We start from the raw sequence: 12,990 nt of genomic DNA, 5'->3' as shown, positions 1-12,990 counted from the left end.
GCCCCAACCTGGGGGCAGATATATCATCTGACTGCTGGCCCCAAACACCAACAAAAACCTCAACAGGGGCAACACACAGAGAAATCCCAGTAGATCAGGGTCACTGTACTCCCCAACAGACAAACTAGAGGTAGACATCTGGTCTGACTGTTAGGTCTTGCCTACCAATAAAAGCCTTCCAAGGGACAATGCAGGGAGAGTGTCCTGCTTTTCACTCTGATTATAGTTCTAACAAACATGCTGAGTGCAGGCATCTGGTCTGACCCGACTCAAACCCAAGGTGACCCCATAATGGCACAGGGACCAAACCCTGCCCACAACAACAAGGCCATTGCAGATAACTGGACCAAAGGCAAACAGAGTTCAACCACAACAACACGGAATACATAGTACACTGAGGAGATATCCCTGAAGTGCCTGATTCTGGTGAACAGGGGACAATGCACTATAGGGCACTACAGGTCCTCTTCTTCATAAGGCCATTATTTGAATAGCAGGACAAGTAGCTGATTTTCCTAACATACAGAAACAGACACAGACACCCTGACAAAATTAGGAGACAGAGGAATATGCCCCAAATTAAATAATAGAAAGAGAGCCAAATGAAACAGACAACTAATATGCCTGATAGAGAATTTAACGTAATGGTCATAAAGATATTCACTGGACTTGAGAAAAGAGTGGAGAACCTCAGTAAGAACTTCAAGAAAGAGTTAGAAAATATAAAAAGGAATGAATCAGAGATGAAGAACACAGTAACTGAAATTAAAAATACACTAAAAAAGAATAAGTTGTAGACTAGAGAAGCAAAGGAACAGATCAGTGAGCTGGAAGATGGGAGTAATGAAAAACAATCAAACTTATTAGGAGAGAGAAAAAACATTAATAAAAAAATGAGACTAGATTAAGGGAACTCAGTGACACCAGCAAGTGTAACAACATTTGCATTATAGGGATCACAGAAGGAGAAGAGGGAAAGGAGGGAAGAGAAATTTATTCGAAGAAATAATAGCTGAGACTTCCCAAATCTGAGGAAGGAAATAGATATCCAGACCCAGCAGGCACGAGAGCCCTCAAGAAAATCAATTCAGAACGGATTCTCCGGAGTCAAGTGTAGACGAGAGGCCCACGGAAGAGGGTAGGAAGGGCAGAGAGGCAGTGCTCTGGCAGGAGGGAGCCGGGGCAGAGGGGCAGCCAGGCAGCCCTCAGGCAAAGCAGAGCCCTCGAGTCTGGCTGGCAAAAGCGGAGGGGCCGGACAGAGTGTGTCCGGACAGCAAGTGGGACTTAATATCTGGAAGGTTGTAAGTTAACAGCTCTTTTAGGAGAATGGGAGGGCTGGAGGACAATGGGAGAAAGAGGTGTTGAGCCCCGGATGACACAGCGCAGCTTGGTGGTGAACAAAGGCACTCGGCCAGCGCCATCTCCCTCGCCCATACCGCAGCCAAAATCCCAAAGGGAATCAGTTCCTGTCAGGGAACTTGCTTGCACCCGGCAAACACCCAACGCTGTGCTTCTGCAGATCCATCCCTCCGGCGATGGTGGTGACTTCCTCCCAGTGCCGCAGGGCCCCTCCCAAAGCGGATCTCTGAAGGAAAAGCGAGCTAAGCCTGCCCCTCACCGATCCACCCCAGCTAATAAGCCAGATCCCCAGCACCACAAGCCTGGCAGTGTGCAAGTAGCCCAGACGGGCCACGCCACCCCACAGTGAATCCTGCCCCTAGGAGAGGGGAAGAGAAGGCACACACCAGTCTGACTGTGGCCCCAGCGGTGGGCTGGGGGCAGACATCAGGTCTGACTGCGGCCCCGCCCACCAACGCAAGTTATTCAAGACAGCACAGGAGAAGTGCCCCGCATCCCGCACCACTCCAGGGACTATCCAAAATGACAAAACAGAAGAATTCCCCTCAAAACAACGTCCGGAAATAACGACAAGTAATGAACTGATCAAAAAGGATTTAAACAATATAACAGACAGTGAATTTAGAATAATAGTCATAAAATTAATCGATGGGCTTGAAAACAGTATAGAGAACAGTAGAGAATCTATTGCTACAGAGATCAAGGGACTAAGGAACAGCCAGGAGGAGCTAAAAACTGCTATTAATGATCTGCAAAATAAAATGGAGATGACCACGGCTCGGATTGAAGAGGCAGAGGAGAGAATAGGTGAACTAGAAGATAAAATTATGGAAAAAGAAGAAGGTGAGAAAAAGATTAAAAAATCCAGGAGTATGAGGAGAAAATTAGAGAACTAAGTGATGCACCAAAGAGAAATAATCTACACATACTTGGTATTCCAGAGGAGGAAGAGAGAGGTAAAGGTGCTGAAGGTGTACTTGAAGAAATCATAGCTGAGAACTTGCCTGATCTGGGGAAGGAAAAAGGCATTGAAATCCAAGAGGCACAGAGAACTCCCTTCAGACGTAACTTGAATCGATCTTCTGCACGACATATCATAGTGAAACTGGCAAAATACAAGGATAAAGAGAAAATTCTGAAAGCAGCTAGGGATAAACGTGCTCTAACATATAAAGGGAGACTGATAAGACTCATGACCTATCTCTCTACTGGAACTTGGCAGGCCAGAAAGGAATGGCAGGAAATCTTCAATGTGATGAACAGAAAAAAAATTATGCAGCCGAGAATCCTTTATCCAGCAAGTTTGTCATTTAGAATAGAAGCAGAGATAAAGGTCTTCCCAAACAAACAAAAACTGAAGGAATTCATCACCACTAAACCAGCCCTACAAGAGATCCTAAGGGGGATCCTGTGAGACAAAGTACCAGAGACATCGCTACAAGCATGAAAACTACGGACATCACAATGACTCTAAACCCATATATTTCAATAATAACGCTGAATGTAAATGGACTAAATGCGCCAACCAAAAGACATAGGGTATCAGAATGGATAAAAAAACAAGACCCATCTATTTGCTGTCTACAAAAGACTCAATTTAGACCTCAGGACACCTTCAGATTGAGAGTGAGGGGATGGAGAACTATTTATCATGCTACTGGAAGTCAAAAGAAAGCTGGAGTAGCCACACTTATATCAGACAAACTAGACGTTAAATTAAAGGCTGTAACAAGAGATGAAGAAGGGCATTATATAATAATCACAGGGTCTATCCAACGGGAAGAGCTAACAATTATAAATGTCTATGCGCCGAATACAGGAGCCCCAAAATATATAAAACAATTACTCACAAACATAAGCAACCTTATTGATAAGAATGTGGTCATTGCAGGGGACTTTAATACCCCACTTATAACAATGGATAGATCATCTAGAAACATGGTCAATAAAGAAACAAGGGCCCTGAATGATACATTGGATCAGATGGACTTGACAGATATATTTAGAACTCTGCATCCCAAAGCAACAGAATATATTTTCTTCTCGAGTGTACATGGAACATTCTCCAAGATAGATCACATACTGGGTCACAAAACAGCCCTTCATAAGTATACAGGAATTGAGATCATACCATGCATACTTTCGGACCACAATGCTATGAAGCTTGAAATCAACCACAGGAAAAAGTCTGGAAAACCTCCAAAAGCATGGAGGTTAAAGAACACCCTACTAACGAATGAATGGGTCAACCAGGCAATTAGAGAAGAAATTTAAAAATACATGGAAACAAACGAAAATGAAAATACAACAATCCAAATGCTTTGGGATGCAGCGAAGGCAGTCCTGAGAGGAAAATACATTGTGATCCAGGCCTATCTCAAGAAACAAGAAAAATCCCAAATACAAAATCTAACAGCACACCTAAAGGAAATAGAAGCAGAACAGCAAAGACACCCCAAACCCAGCAGAAGAAGAGAAATAAAGATCAGAGCAGAAATAAACAATCTAAAATTTTAAAAAACTGTACAGCAGATCAACGAAACCACGAGTTGGTTTTTTGAAAAATAAACAAAATTGATAAACCTCTAGCCAGGCTTCTCAAAAAGAAAAGGGAGATGACCCAAATAGATAAAATCATGAATGAAAATGGAATTATTACAACCAATCCCTCAGAGATACAAGCAATTATCAGGGAATACTATGAAAAATTATATGTCAACAAACTGGACAACCTGGAAGAAATGGACAAATTGCTAAACACCCACACTCTTCCAAAACTCAATCAGGAGGAAATAGAAAGCTTGAACAGACCCATAACCAGCAAAGAAATTAATCAGTTATCAAAAATCTCCCAACAAATAAAGAGTCCAGGACCAGATGGCTTCCCAGGGGAGTTCTACCAGACGTTTAAAGCAGAGATAATACCTATCCTTCTCAAGATATCCCAAAAAATAGAAAGGGAAGGAAAACTTCCAGACTCATTCTATGAAGCCAGTATTACTTTGAATCCTAAACCAGATAGAGACCGAGCAAAAAAAGAGAACTTACAGGCCAATGTCCCTGATGAATATGGATGCAAAAATTCTCAATAAGATACGAGCAAATTGAATTCAACAGCATATAAAAAGAATTATTCACCATTATCAAGTGGGATTCATTCCTGGGCTGCAGGGCTGGTATAACATTCGCAAATCAATCAACGTGATACATCACATTAATAAAAGAAAAGATAAGAACCATATGATCCTGTCAATCGATGCAGAAAAGGCATTTGACAAAATTCAGCATCCTTTCTTAATAAAAACCCTCGAGAAAGTCAGGATGGAAGGAACATACTTAAACATCATAAAAGCCATTGAGAGCTTTTTCCCTGAGATCAGGAACATGACAGGGATGCCCACTCTCACCGCTGTTGTTTAACATGGTGTTGGAAGTTCTAGCATCAGCAATCAGACAACAAAAGGAAATCAAAGGCATCAAATTTGGCAAAGATGAAGGCAAGCTTTCACTTTTTGCAGATGACATGATATTGTACATGGAAAACCCAATAGACTCCACCAAAAGTCTGCTAGAACTGATACATGAATTTAGCCAAGTTGCAGGATGCAAAATCAATGTACAGAAATCAGTTGACTTCTTATACACTAATAATGAAGCAACAGAAAGACAAATAAAGAAACTGATCCCATTCACAATTGCACCAAGAAGCATAAAATACCTAGGGATAAATCTAACCAAAGATGTAAAAGAACTGTATGCTGAAAACTATAGAAAGCTTATGAAGGAAATTGAAGAAGATATAAAGAAATGGAAAAACATTCCATGCTCATGGGTTGGAAGAATAAATATTGTCAAAATGTCAATACTACCCAAAGCTATCTACACATTCAATGCCATCTCAATCAAAATTGCACCAACATTCTTCTCAAGGCTAGAACAAGCAATCCTAAAATTCATATGGAACCACAAAAGGCCCCGAATAGCCAAAGTAATTTTGAAGAAGAAGACCAAAGCAGGAGGCATCACAATCCCAGACTTTAGCCTCTACAACAAAGCTGTAATCATCAAGACAGCATGGTATTGGCACAAAAACAGACACATAGACCAATGGAATAGAATAGAAACCCCAGAACTAGACCCACAAAAGTATGGCCAACTAATCTTTGACAAAGCAGGAAAGAACATCCAATGGAAAAAAGACAGTCTCTTTAACAAATGGTGCTGGGAGAACTGGACAGCAACATGCAGAAGGTTGAAACTAGACCACTTTCTTGCACCATTCACAAGAATAAACTCAAAATGGATAAAGGACCTGAATGTGAGACAGGAAGCCATCAAAACCCTAGAGGAGAAAGCAGGAAAAGACCTCTCTGACCTCAGCCGTAGCAATTTCTTACTTGACAAATCCCCAAAGACAAGGGAATTAAAAGCAAAAATGAACTACTGGGACCTCATGAAGACAAAAAGCTTCTGCACAGCAAAGGAAACAACCAACAAAACTAAAAGGCAACCAACGGAATGGGAAAAGATATTTGCAAATGACATATCGAACAAAGGGCTAGTATCCAAAATCTATAAAGAGCTCACCAAACTGCACACCCGAAAAACAAATAATCCAGGGAAGAAATGGGCAGAAAACATGAATAGACACTTCTCTAAAGAAGACATCCGGATGGCCAACAGGCACATGAAAAGATGCTCAACCTCGTTCCTCATCAGGGAGATACAAATCAAAACCACCCTCAGATATCACCTCACGCCAGTCAGAGTGGCCAAATGAACAAATCAGGAGACTATAGATGCTGGAGAGGATGTGGAGAAATGGGAACCCTCTTGCTCTGTTGGTGGGAATGCAAACTGGTGCAGCCACTCTGGAAAACAGTGTGGAGGTTCCTCAGAAAATTAAAAATAGACCTACCCTATGACCCAGCAATAGCACTGCTAGGAATTTACCCAAGGGATACAGGAGTACTGATGCATAGGGGCACTTGTACCCCAATGTTTATAGTAGCACTCTCAACAACAGCTACATTATGGCAAGAGCCAAAATGTCCATCAACTGGTGAATGGATAAAGAAATTGTGGTTTATATACACAATGGAGTACTATGTGGCAATGAGAAAGAATGAAATATGGCCCTTTGTAGCAATGTGGATGGAACTGGAGAGTGTGATGCTAAGTGAAATGAGCCATACAGAGAAAGACAGATACCATATGGTTTCACTCTTATGTGGATCCTGAGAAACTTAACAGAAACCCATGGGGGAGGGGAAGGAAAAAAAAAAAAGAGAGAGAGGTTAGAGTGGGAGAGAGCCAAAGCATAAGAGACTCTTAGAAACTGAGAACAAACTGAGGGCTGATGGGGGGTGGGAGGGAGAGGTGGGTGGGTGATAGGTATTGAAGAGGGAGTCTTTTGGGATGAGCACTGGGTGTTGTATGGAAACCAATTTGACAATAAATTTCATTTATTTAAAAAAATGTAACATTGTGTTCAAGTATATCAGATTTAAAAAAAAATTTTTAAACAGAATTACAATTGAACTAAAAAAAAAAAAACCCACACAAGAAATAACAAGAAGGAAATAGCCATTGAAACACACAAGACATAAAAATCATACAATATGACTTTGCAGACCTCCAAATATATTTAAAATCTAAATGAAATGTATAATTTCCTAAGGAAATATAAATTAACAAAACTTACCCTATCAGTGATAAACAGCTTAAATAGACCAATTTCCATAAAAGAAATAGAGAAAGTTAGCAAGGAACTACCACCACAAAAAAAAGTGCCAGGGCCAGGAGTTTTTACAAGGAATTCTATCAAACCTTCAAAGAATAGACATCCCATGGCACTCCAGATTGTACCATTGAATATTAAGGAAAACTTTCTATTTCTATGAAGCAAGCATAACACCATACCTAAACTGATAAAATTATAGACAAGTATCACTTATAAATATTGATCAAAAATACCAAATAGTAACAAACAAATTGAGCACCACATTAAGAAAATAATATGCAATAACCAAGAGGTATTAGTTCCAGGAATGCAAGGCAGTTCGATATTGGGAAATTCATTAATACAATATAGCACATCATAGATCTAAGGAGTAAAGTTGTATGATTATTTCCATACATGTTTATATGGCCTCTGACAAAATTCAACATTCTCAAAAATGGGAATTAAGCAAGTCTTGAAGCCAGTGTTTCATTTGGTATGGAAACACTAGAAGCACTTTTACTAAGATCAGGAACAAAGCAAGGCTGCCTGCTATCACATCACTCTTCAACATCTTACTGGTGGCATGAGACAAAGCAGTTAGATAAGAGAGATCAACTAAAGGCAAAAGAATTGGAAAAAAAAAGTAAAATTATCTCTATTTGAAGATGATCTGATTATGTATCTAAAATTAAAATAACAACACTAGCTCAAATGTTTAAAAAATTCAATAAGGTAGTAGGTTATGAAATTAACATACAGAAATCAATAGCCTTAATATACGTAAAAAATAAATAAGGGATACAGCGCAGAAAAAGGCCCTCCTTAGGAATAATCTTAACAAAAACTGTCCAAAACTCCTAAAAGGAAACCTTTAAAACACTTCTGCAAGATACATAAGTAGATCTGAATGAATGGAAAGGCATCTCTTACCTCTTATACAGGACAAGTCAACATCACAAAGATGTCAGTTTTACCTAACTCATCAATTTAATGCAATCCTTATAAAAGAATATAAGCTTCTTTACTGAGATAAAGCAATTAATAATCAAGTGCTTTTTAAAAAGTTATAATATTCAGGATATCATTAGAAAAGGAAAAATACAAAGTTGGGAACCAGCCTTACCAGACATTAAGGCATAGTATAAGTCTTTAAAATAAAATAGTATGGTCCTGGTACATGATCTGAAAAACAGACCAGTAGAACAGAAAGTCCAGAAAAAAATCAAATATATATGTTCACTTAGTATAAAGGTGACATCTCAAATCAATGCAGCATAGATGGATTTTTTTTCTTAATAAATGGTTTAAGGGCATCTACTTTGAGAAGGAAAAAAAATCCATACCTCATACCATATAATCCAAATAAATCAGGGATTTTTTTATGTGTTTTTGTTTTGTTTTGTTTTTAGAGAGAGACAGAGCGTGAGCGGGGGATCGGGAAAGAGGGAGAGGGAGAGGGTGAGGGAGAGGGAGAGGGAGGGGGGAGGAGGAGGGGGAGGGAGGGAGGGAGGGAGGGGGAGAGAGAGAGAGAGAGAGAGAGAGAGAGAGAACACAGGATCTGAAGCAAGCTCCAGGCTCTGAGCTGTCAGCACAGAGCCCTATGCGGCGCTCAAACTCATGAACCAGGAGATCGTGACCTGAGCTGAAGTAGGAGCTCAACTAACTGAGCCACCCAGGTGCCCCAAAATAAATCAGGGATTTAAATGTAAAATGATAATATCAAGGATTAAATGTAAAAATGATATACAAGTACTAGAAGGTAACAGGTAAATTCCTTTACAACTAGGGTGTATGTAAACAGTTTTTAACTAAGACCCACAATTTAGATGTAATAAAAGATTGATAAGCTTGACCTCATAAAATTGAGAACCTTTTTACATAGCAAAAAGTACCATGAACAGTCAAAATACAGCTGTTAAATTGTGAAAAAAATATTTGTAACACGTATCACAGATGAAGATCTAATATCCTTAAATAAAGAATTTTTGAAAAGTGGAGGAGGAAAAGAACAAAATTCTCTTAGGAAAATAACTTGAACAGAAAATTCATACACAAAAAAATTTAAGATACTTTAAACATACAAAAAAAGATATGCTATGGCCTCATTTCACGCCACTCCCCCTCTCATTCACTATGTTCTGTGACCATTCCAAACTATCTGTCTGCAGAAACTTCACGCTTCTTTACTCCTTTTATTATGCTCTCCAACAACTCTTTAAATGGTAGCTAGTCTCTTCAGGTTTTCACTTAAAAGCCAATACTTACAGAGGCATTCTCTGATCCCCTGTCCAAACTACTATCTTTCTCTACCACAATTATTTTATATCGCAGTGCCCTTTTATTTCCTTAGAATGCAACATAATCTGTAACTCTCTCTCCCAACTGAAAATTAGCTTCAAGAAAGGTGCTTTGCTTGTCTTGTTCACCACTGCATCCCTGTGTCTAATACAAAACTTGGCACACAAGCCTAGGTGTAATAAAAGTAAAATAACGAGAAGTTAGGAAGTATCATCTAGTTTGCTTTCAGCAGTGAGCTGCTGAAAGGAATTAACGAGGTTTAAAGAACTGACATTAATGTGCAGTGTACATAATCCACATTTTTACCAAAGTCAGAAACTGCAATATCCCTCAACTGGAGCACTCTCTCTAGTTAATCCTTACAATTCCTTTAGTAATTTATATTCAATAAACTTTCTTTTCATCTCACTGAGATCTCCAGTCATTTATCCCTCCTTTTTCTTTCGCCTGGTTCATGAAACTCTTCTGGCTTCATTTGCTTTCTTCTCTAGCATACTCCCTCAATCTACAACTTCCACATCAATGCCTATCTTTTTCCTCTATCTATAGTAATTTTCAAACTATGAACCACGGGGGTAGTTTAAAATTTGAGCATATTCCTGGGGCCCCAGCCTTCTGATTCAGTAGATCTAAGGTGGAGGCCCAAGAATCTAGATTTTAGTAAGTATCCTAGAAGATTTGGATACCAGTGATCCAAGGATAAAATATACACTGGTCTGAAGGAAGAGATGCCTTTCTTCCTATCCAAGAAGGATACCTCTCTCTGTGCTCTAGAGACCATACTTTTCCATTCTCTCAGAGATTTTACTTTACTGTACTCATTGCCTACATTCTTTAATCTCTCCTTAAATCCTAACAAACAATTTTCCCATAAAGCATATCTGATCCATGTCAACCCCTTCCTTAAAACCCACCAGCTTTTCCTGTTTCCAATCTCCATGGTTCTCAACTTTGAATAACAATGAATTGAAATGTGTTCTAAGCATTATCTGCAAACTAGTGTTTTCCAAAATGTATGCTAAGAGGACGTGGAAATATATATAAGAGATATATTTGCTTCCAAGTTTAAAACAAATGTATTTTGTACAGAAAATGCTAAACATATTTACAGAGCTGTTCTGATTCCACTATGATAAACTGCTTTCAAGAAATCATGTACCATAAAATGCCAAGAAATCATAGAAAGACTACCTGTTGCCCAAATATATAATGTCCCATCTGTGTACTGATACATAGGCAGCATTTATTAAAGAGCGCCATCCATTCCATGTTCAATGGTCTACATTATGTATCTTATAGCTATTATAATAATTTTAATAACATATACTTGCATTACTCTAAATGTATTATATAATAAATGCCTATAGTGCATAAACTCATTACTCATTCCTCTGGATCTGTGTCTGAAAAGAATTCATTTACGTGGTCATTATAACTAAATCCAAGTGCACATTTCATTTCCTAAGCTCTTTTTGTTGTTCTCTCAAAATATTAAAATATTCTATGGTCAAATAATTTGGGAAACCAACCTTGGGTAAACAGTGTACCTTGCATACAGGTACACTATTCTTTTTTGAATGTATGTATACTGTTGTACCTATAAGTAAATTAAAAACACTGCTGCATGGTAGCTTTTTGCCATTACAGATTTTCCCAATTAGTAGAGAGTAAAGAGCCAGTTACTTTAATGTGAGAAACTTTGTTTTTTGGGGAGTCCCTGGGGGGGCTCAGTTGGTTAAGCGTCCAACTTGAAACTCAAGAGTTTCACACATTTCAAATATAAATTAATCTTTCTAATTAAGAACAGGAGGCCAATAATTCACTTTGTAGACATGATGCAGATTTGGTCCTACAGGTTCATCTGTAAGAACCTCAAGAATTGAAAACAAAGGTAACTAAAGTTTCTGGAGTTTAGCCTTTTGACCATATAAATGAAATCCCAATGATGTGTGATGGCACCATCACTAAAGTCAATGATGACAGCAGCTGACACTTATTCACTCTGTGCTTTGCAGTGTTAAGCACTTTGCATCACCATCTCCCTCAGATCTTCATACGACCCTATAAGTAAGGGAGATTGTCATAAGTATTATCTAAATTGTCTTAATTTAATAGTTAATAAAACGAGACTGTGATCCGTTAAATAATCGTCAACTTCCCACAAATAAGCACTTCCTCAGGTATTAACACCTTCCAACTTAGGGCAGGTCTCCCTCCCTCCCATCTGCATGCACTGAGCCCTCTGTCCTTCCCCAGTCCTCTAGGACTGAATTTACCAGGTAGAAAACAGACTCCCCCGGCCCGGGCCCCCACTCACATTCAGCAGCCGGTACCCAGTGCCCTCCTTGTTCTCTTCCTTGGGCAGATAACCGGTCTTAGGCTCCTGGAAGTTACGAGCCGGAGAAGACGCCAACCCTTTTTTGTCCATGGTTTCCACGTTGACATGACGACTCCTGGGAAGCATAGGGGCTGTGTACAGGGAATGGACCCGCCCGCCGCGGTTATCAGCTGCTTTGGAAACCTTAGCCATCCCTTGGGGCGGCTCTATTCCCCCATGCTCTGCGGGTGGGTCTGCGCCTAACCGCCTGCCTACTACTGCGCATGCGCAGCCCACTAGCCACCCCCCCCCCCCCCCACCCAGCATGCGCATGCGTACACACCCTGTGACCGCACATTGCCTTGATAGAGCAGGCTTTAGGAAAGTGTGAGCTTCAAGAGCTGGAGGGTCAGCTGCAATCACTTACCTAAGCCATTTAGGTCTCCCTTACAAGGGAGGCATAGCATGCTGGTGGACAGCAAGGCTTCTCAGCTGTGTGATTGAACACCATAGTTCATTTTCTTATCTGCCCCTCAAACCATTATAAGCCTCTTTTCCCTAAACCAGTTACTTCTGGGAGATTTACAATATCAATAACCACTTCCTTACACTGTCCCCTGAGCTCCAGATGTTATGTTTCCAACAGTCTACTTGGACGTCTTTACTGTCCTATACACTCATAACACATGTTAATTAATATTCTTCTTCCCTCTCAGACCTCTTAGTATGTTCCAAACTCATTTAATGTAGCAATATCATAGCCGCAAAAGCTTAAAACTTCAGACATATTTTTTAGCTTTAACCCTAAATATTAGAACCCTACTGTTCCTCTTTATGGCATCTAGTTTACGATACCTCACATACACAACTGCAATGGTTTACTCATGGATCTCCCAGCCTGCTGTCATCCACTCTTTACACTTCTCAATATTAATGCAGTTTACCTTTAAAAACAAGCAAAACCAACAAATAAAAATAAAATAAGCAACAGAAATTTTCAGAGCTTTTTTTGTTAGCCATAGATTCGAATTCCTTAATATGGAAACCAAGGGCATTCAAAATGCACTCTGCTACCTCAGGATCCTTATTTATTGGTATTCTACTTGAGATCTATTTTTGTTTTATTCAGGCGCCAGCTCAAACTCCAGCTTTCAGTTAAATCGTATAACCCCATGCACATATTCTCAAAGCAGAATTAACTGTTGTCTCTAAGCTACAACTTGGCATATCACTAGTGGGCTCACACTAATAGAATTAGTTAATTTCAAAAGATAGAGTTCAATGGGGGCAG

The 12,990-nt window shown here is 39.6% G+C and overlaps 1 protein-coding gene across 5 annotated transcripts in view; it reads right to left on the bottom strand.

The window, feature by feature from the left end:
- The window catches only part of C2CD6 (C2 calcium dependent domain containing 6), a 150,162-nt gene extending 138,174 nt beyond the window's left edge, over window positions 1-11,988 (bottom strand). For 4 of the 5 annotated variants that reach the window (XM_058709130.1, XM_058709168.1, XM_058709138.1 and 1 more), the window contains exon 1: window positions 11,700-11,987. In XM_058709130.1, coding sequence (XP_058565113.1) covers window positions 11,700-11,912 — 213 coding nt within the window. In that variant the 5' untranslated portion in view covers window positions 11,913-11,987. Of the gene's footprint in view, window positions 1-11,699 lie in introns of all 5 variants that reach the window. The other variant, XM_058709186.1, reaches the window with a different exon arrangement.
- Window positions 11,989-12,990: the final 1,002 nt, after the last annotated feature.

This window comes from Neofelis nebulosa, chromosome 2 (assembly GCF_028018385.1).
Source record: "Neofelis nebulosa isolate mNeoNeb1 chromosome 2, mNeoNeb1.pri, whole genome shotgun sequence".
Taxonomy (NCBI): Eukaryota; Metazoa; Chordata; class Mammalia; order Carnivora; family Felidae; genus Neofelis; species Neofelis nebulosa.
The sequence above is the reverse complement of the archived record's forward strand: the minus strand, read 5'-3'. Positions and strand labels throughout refer to the sequence as shown.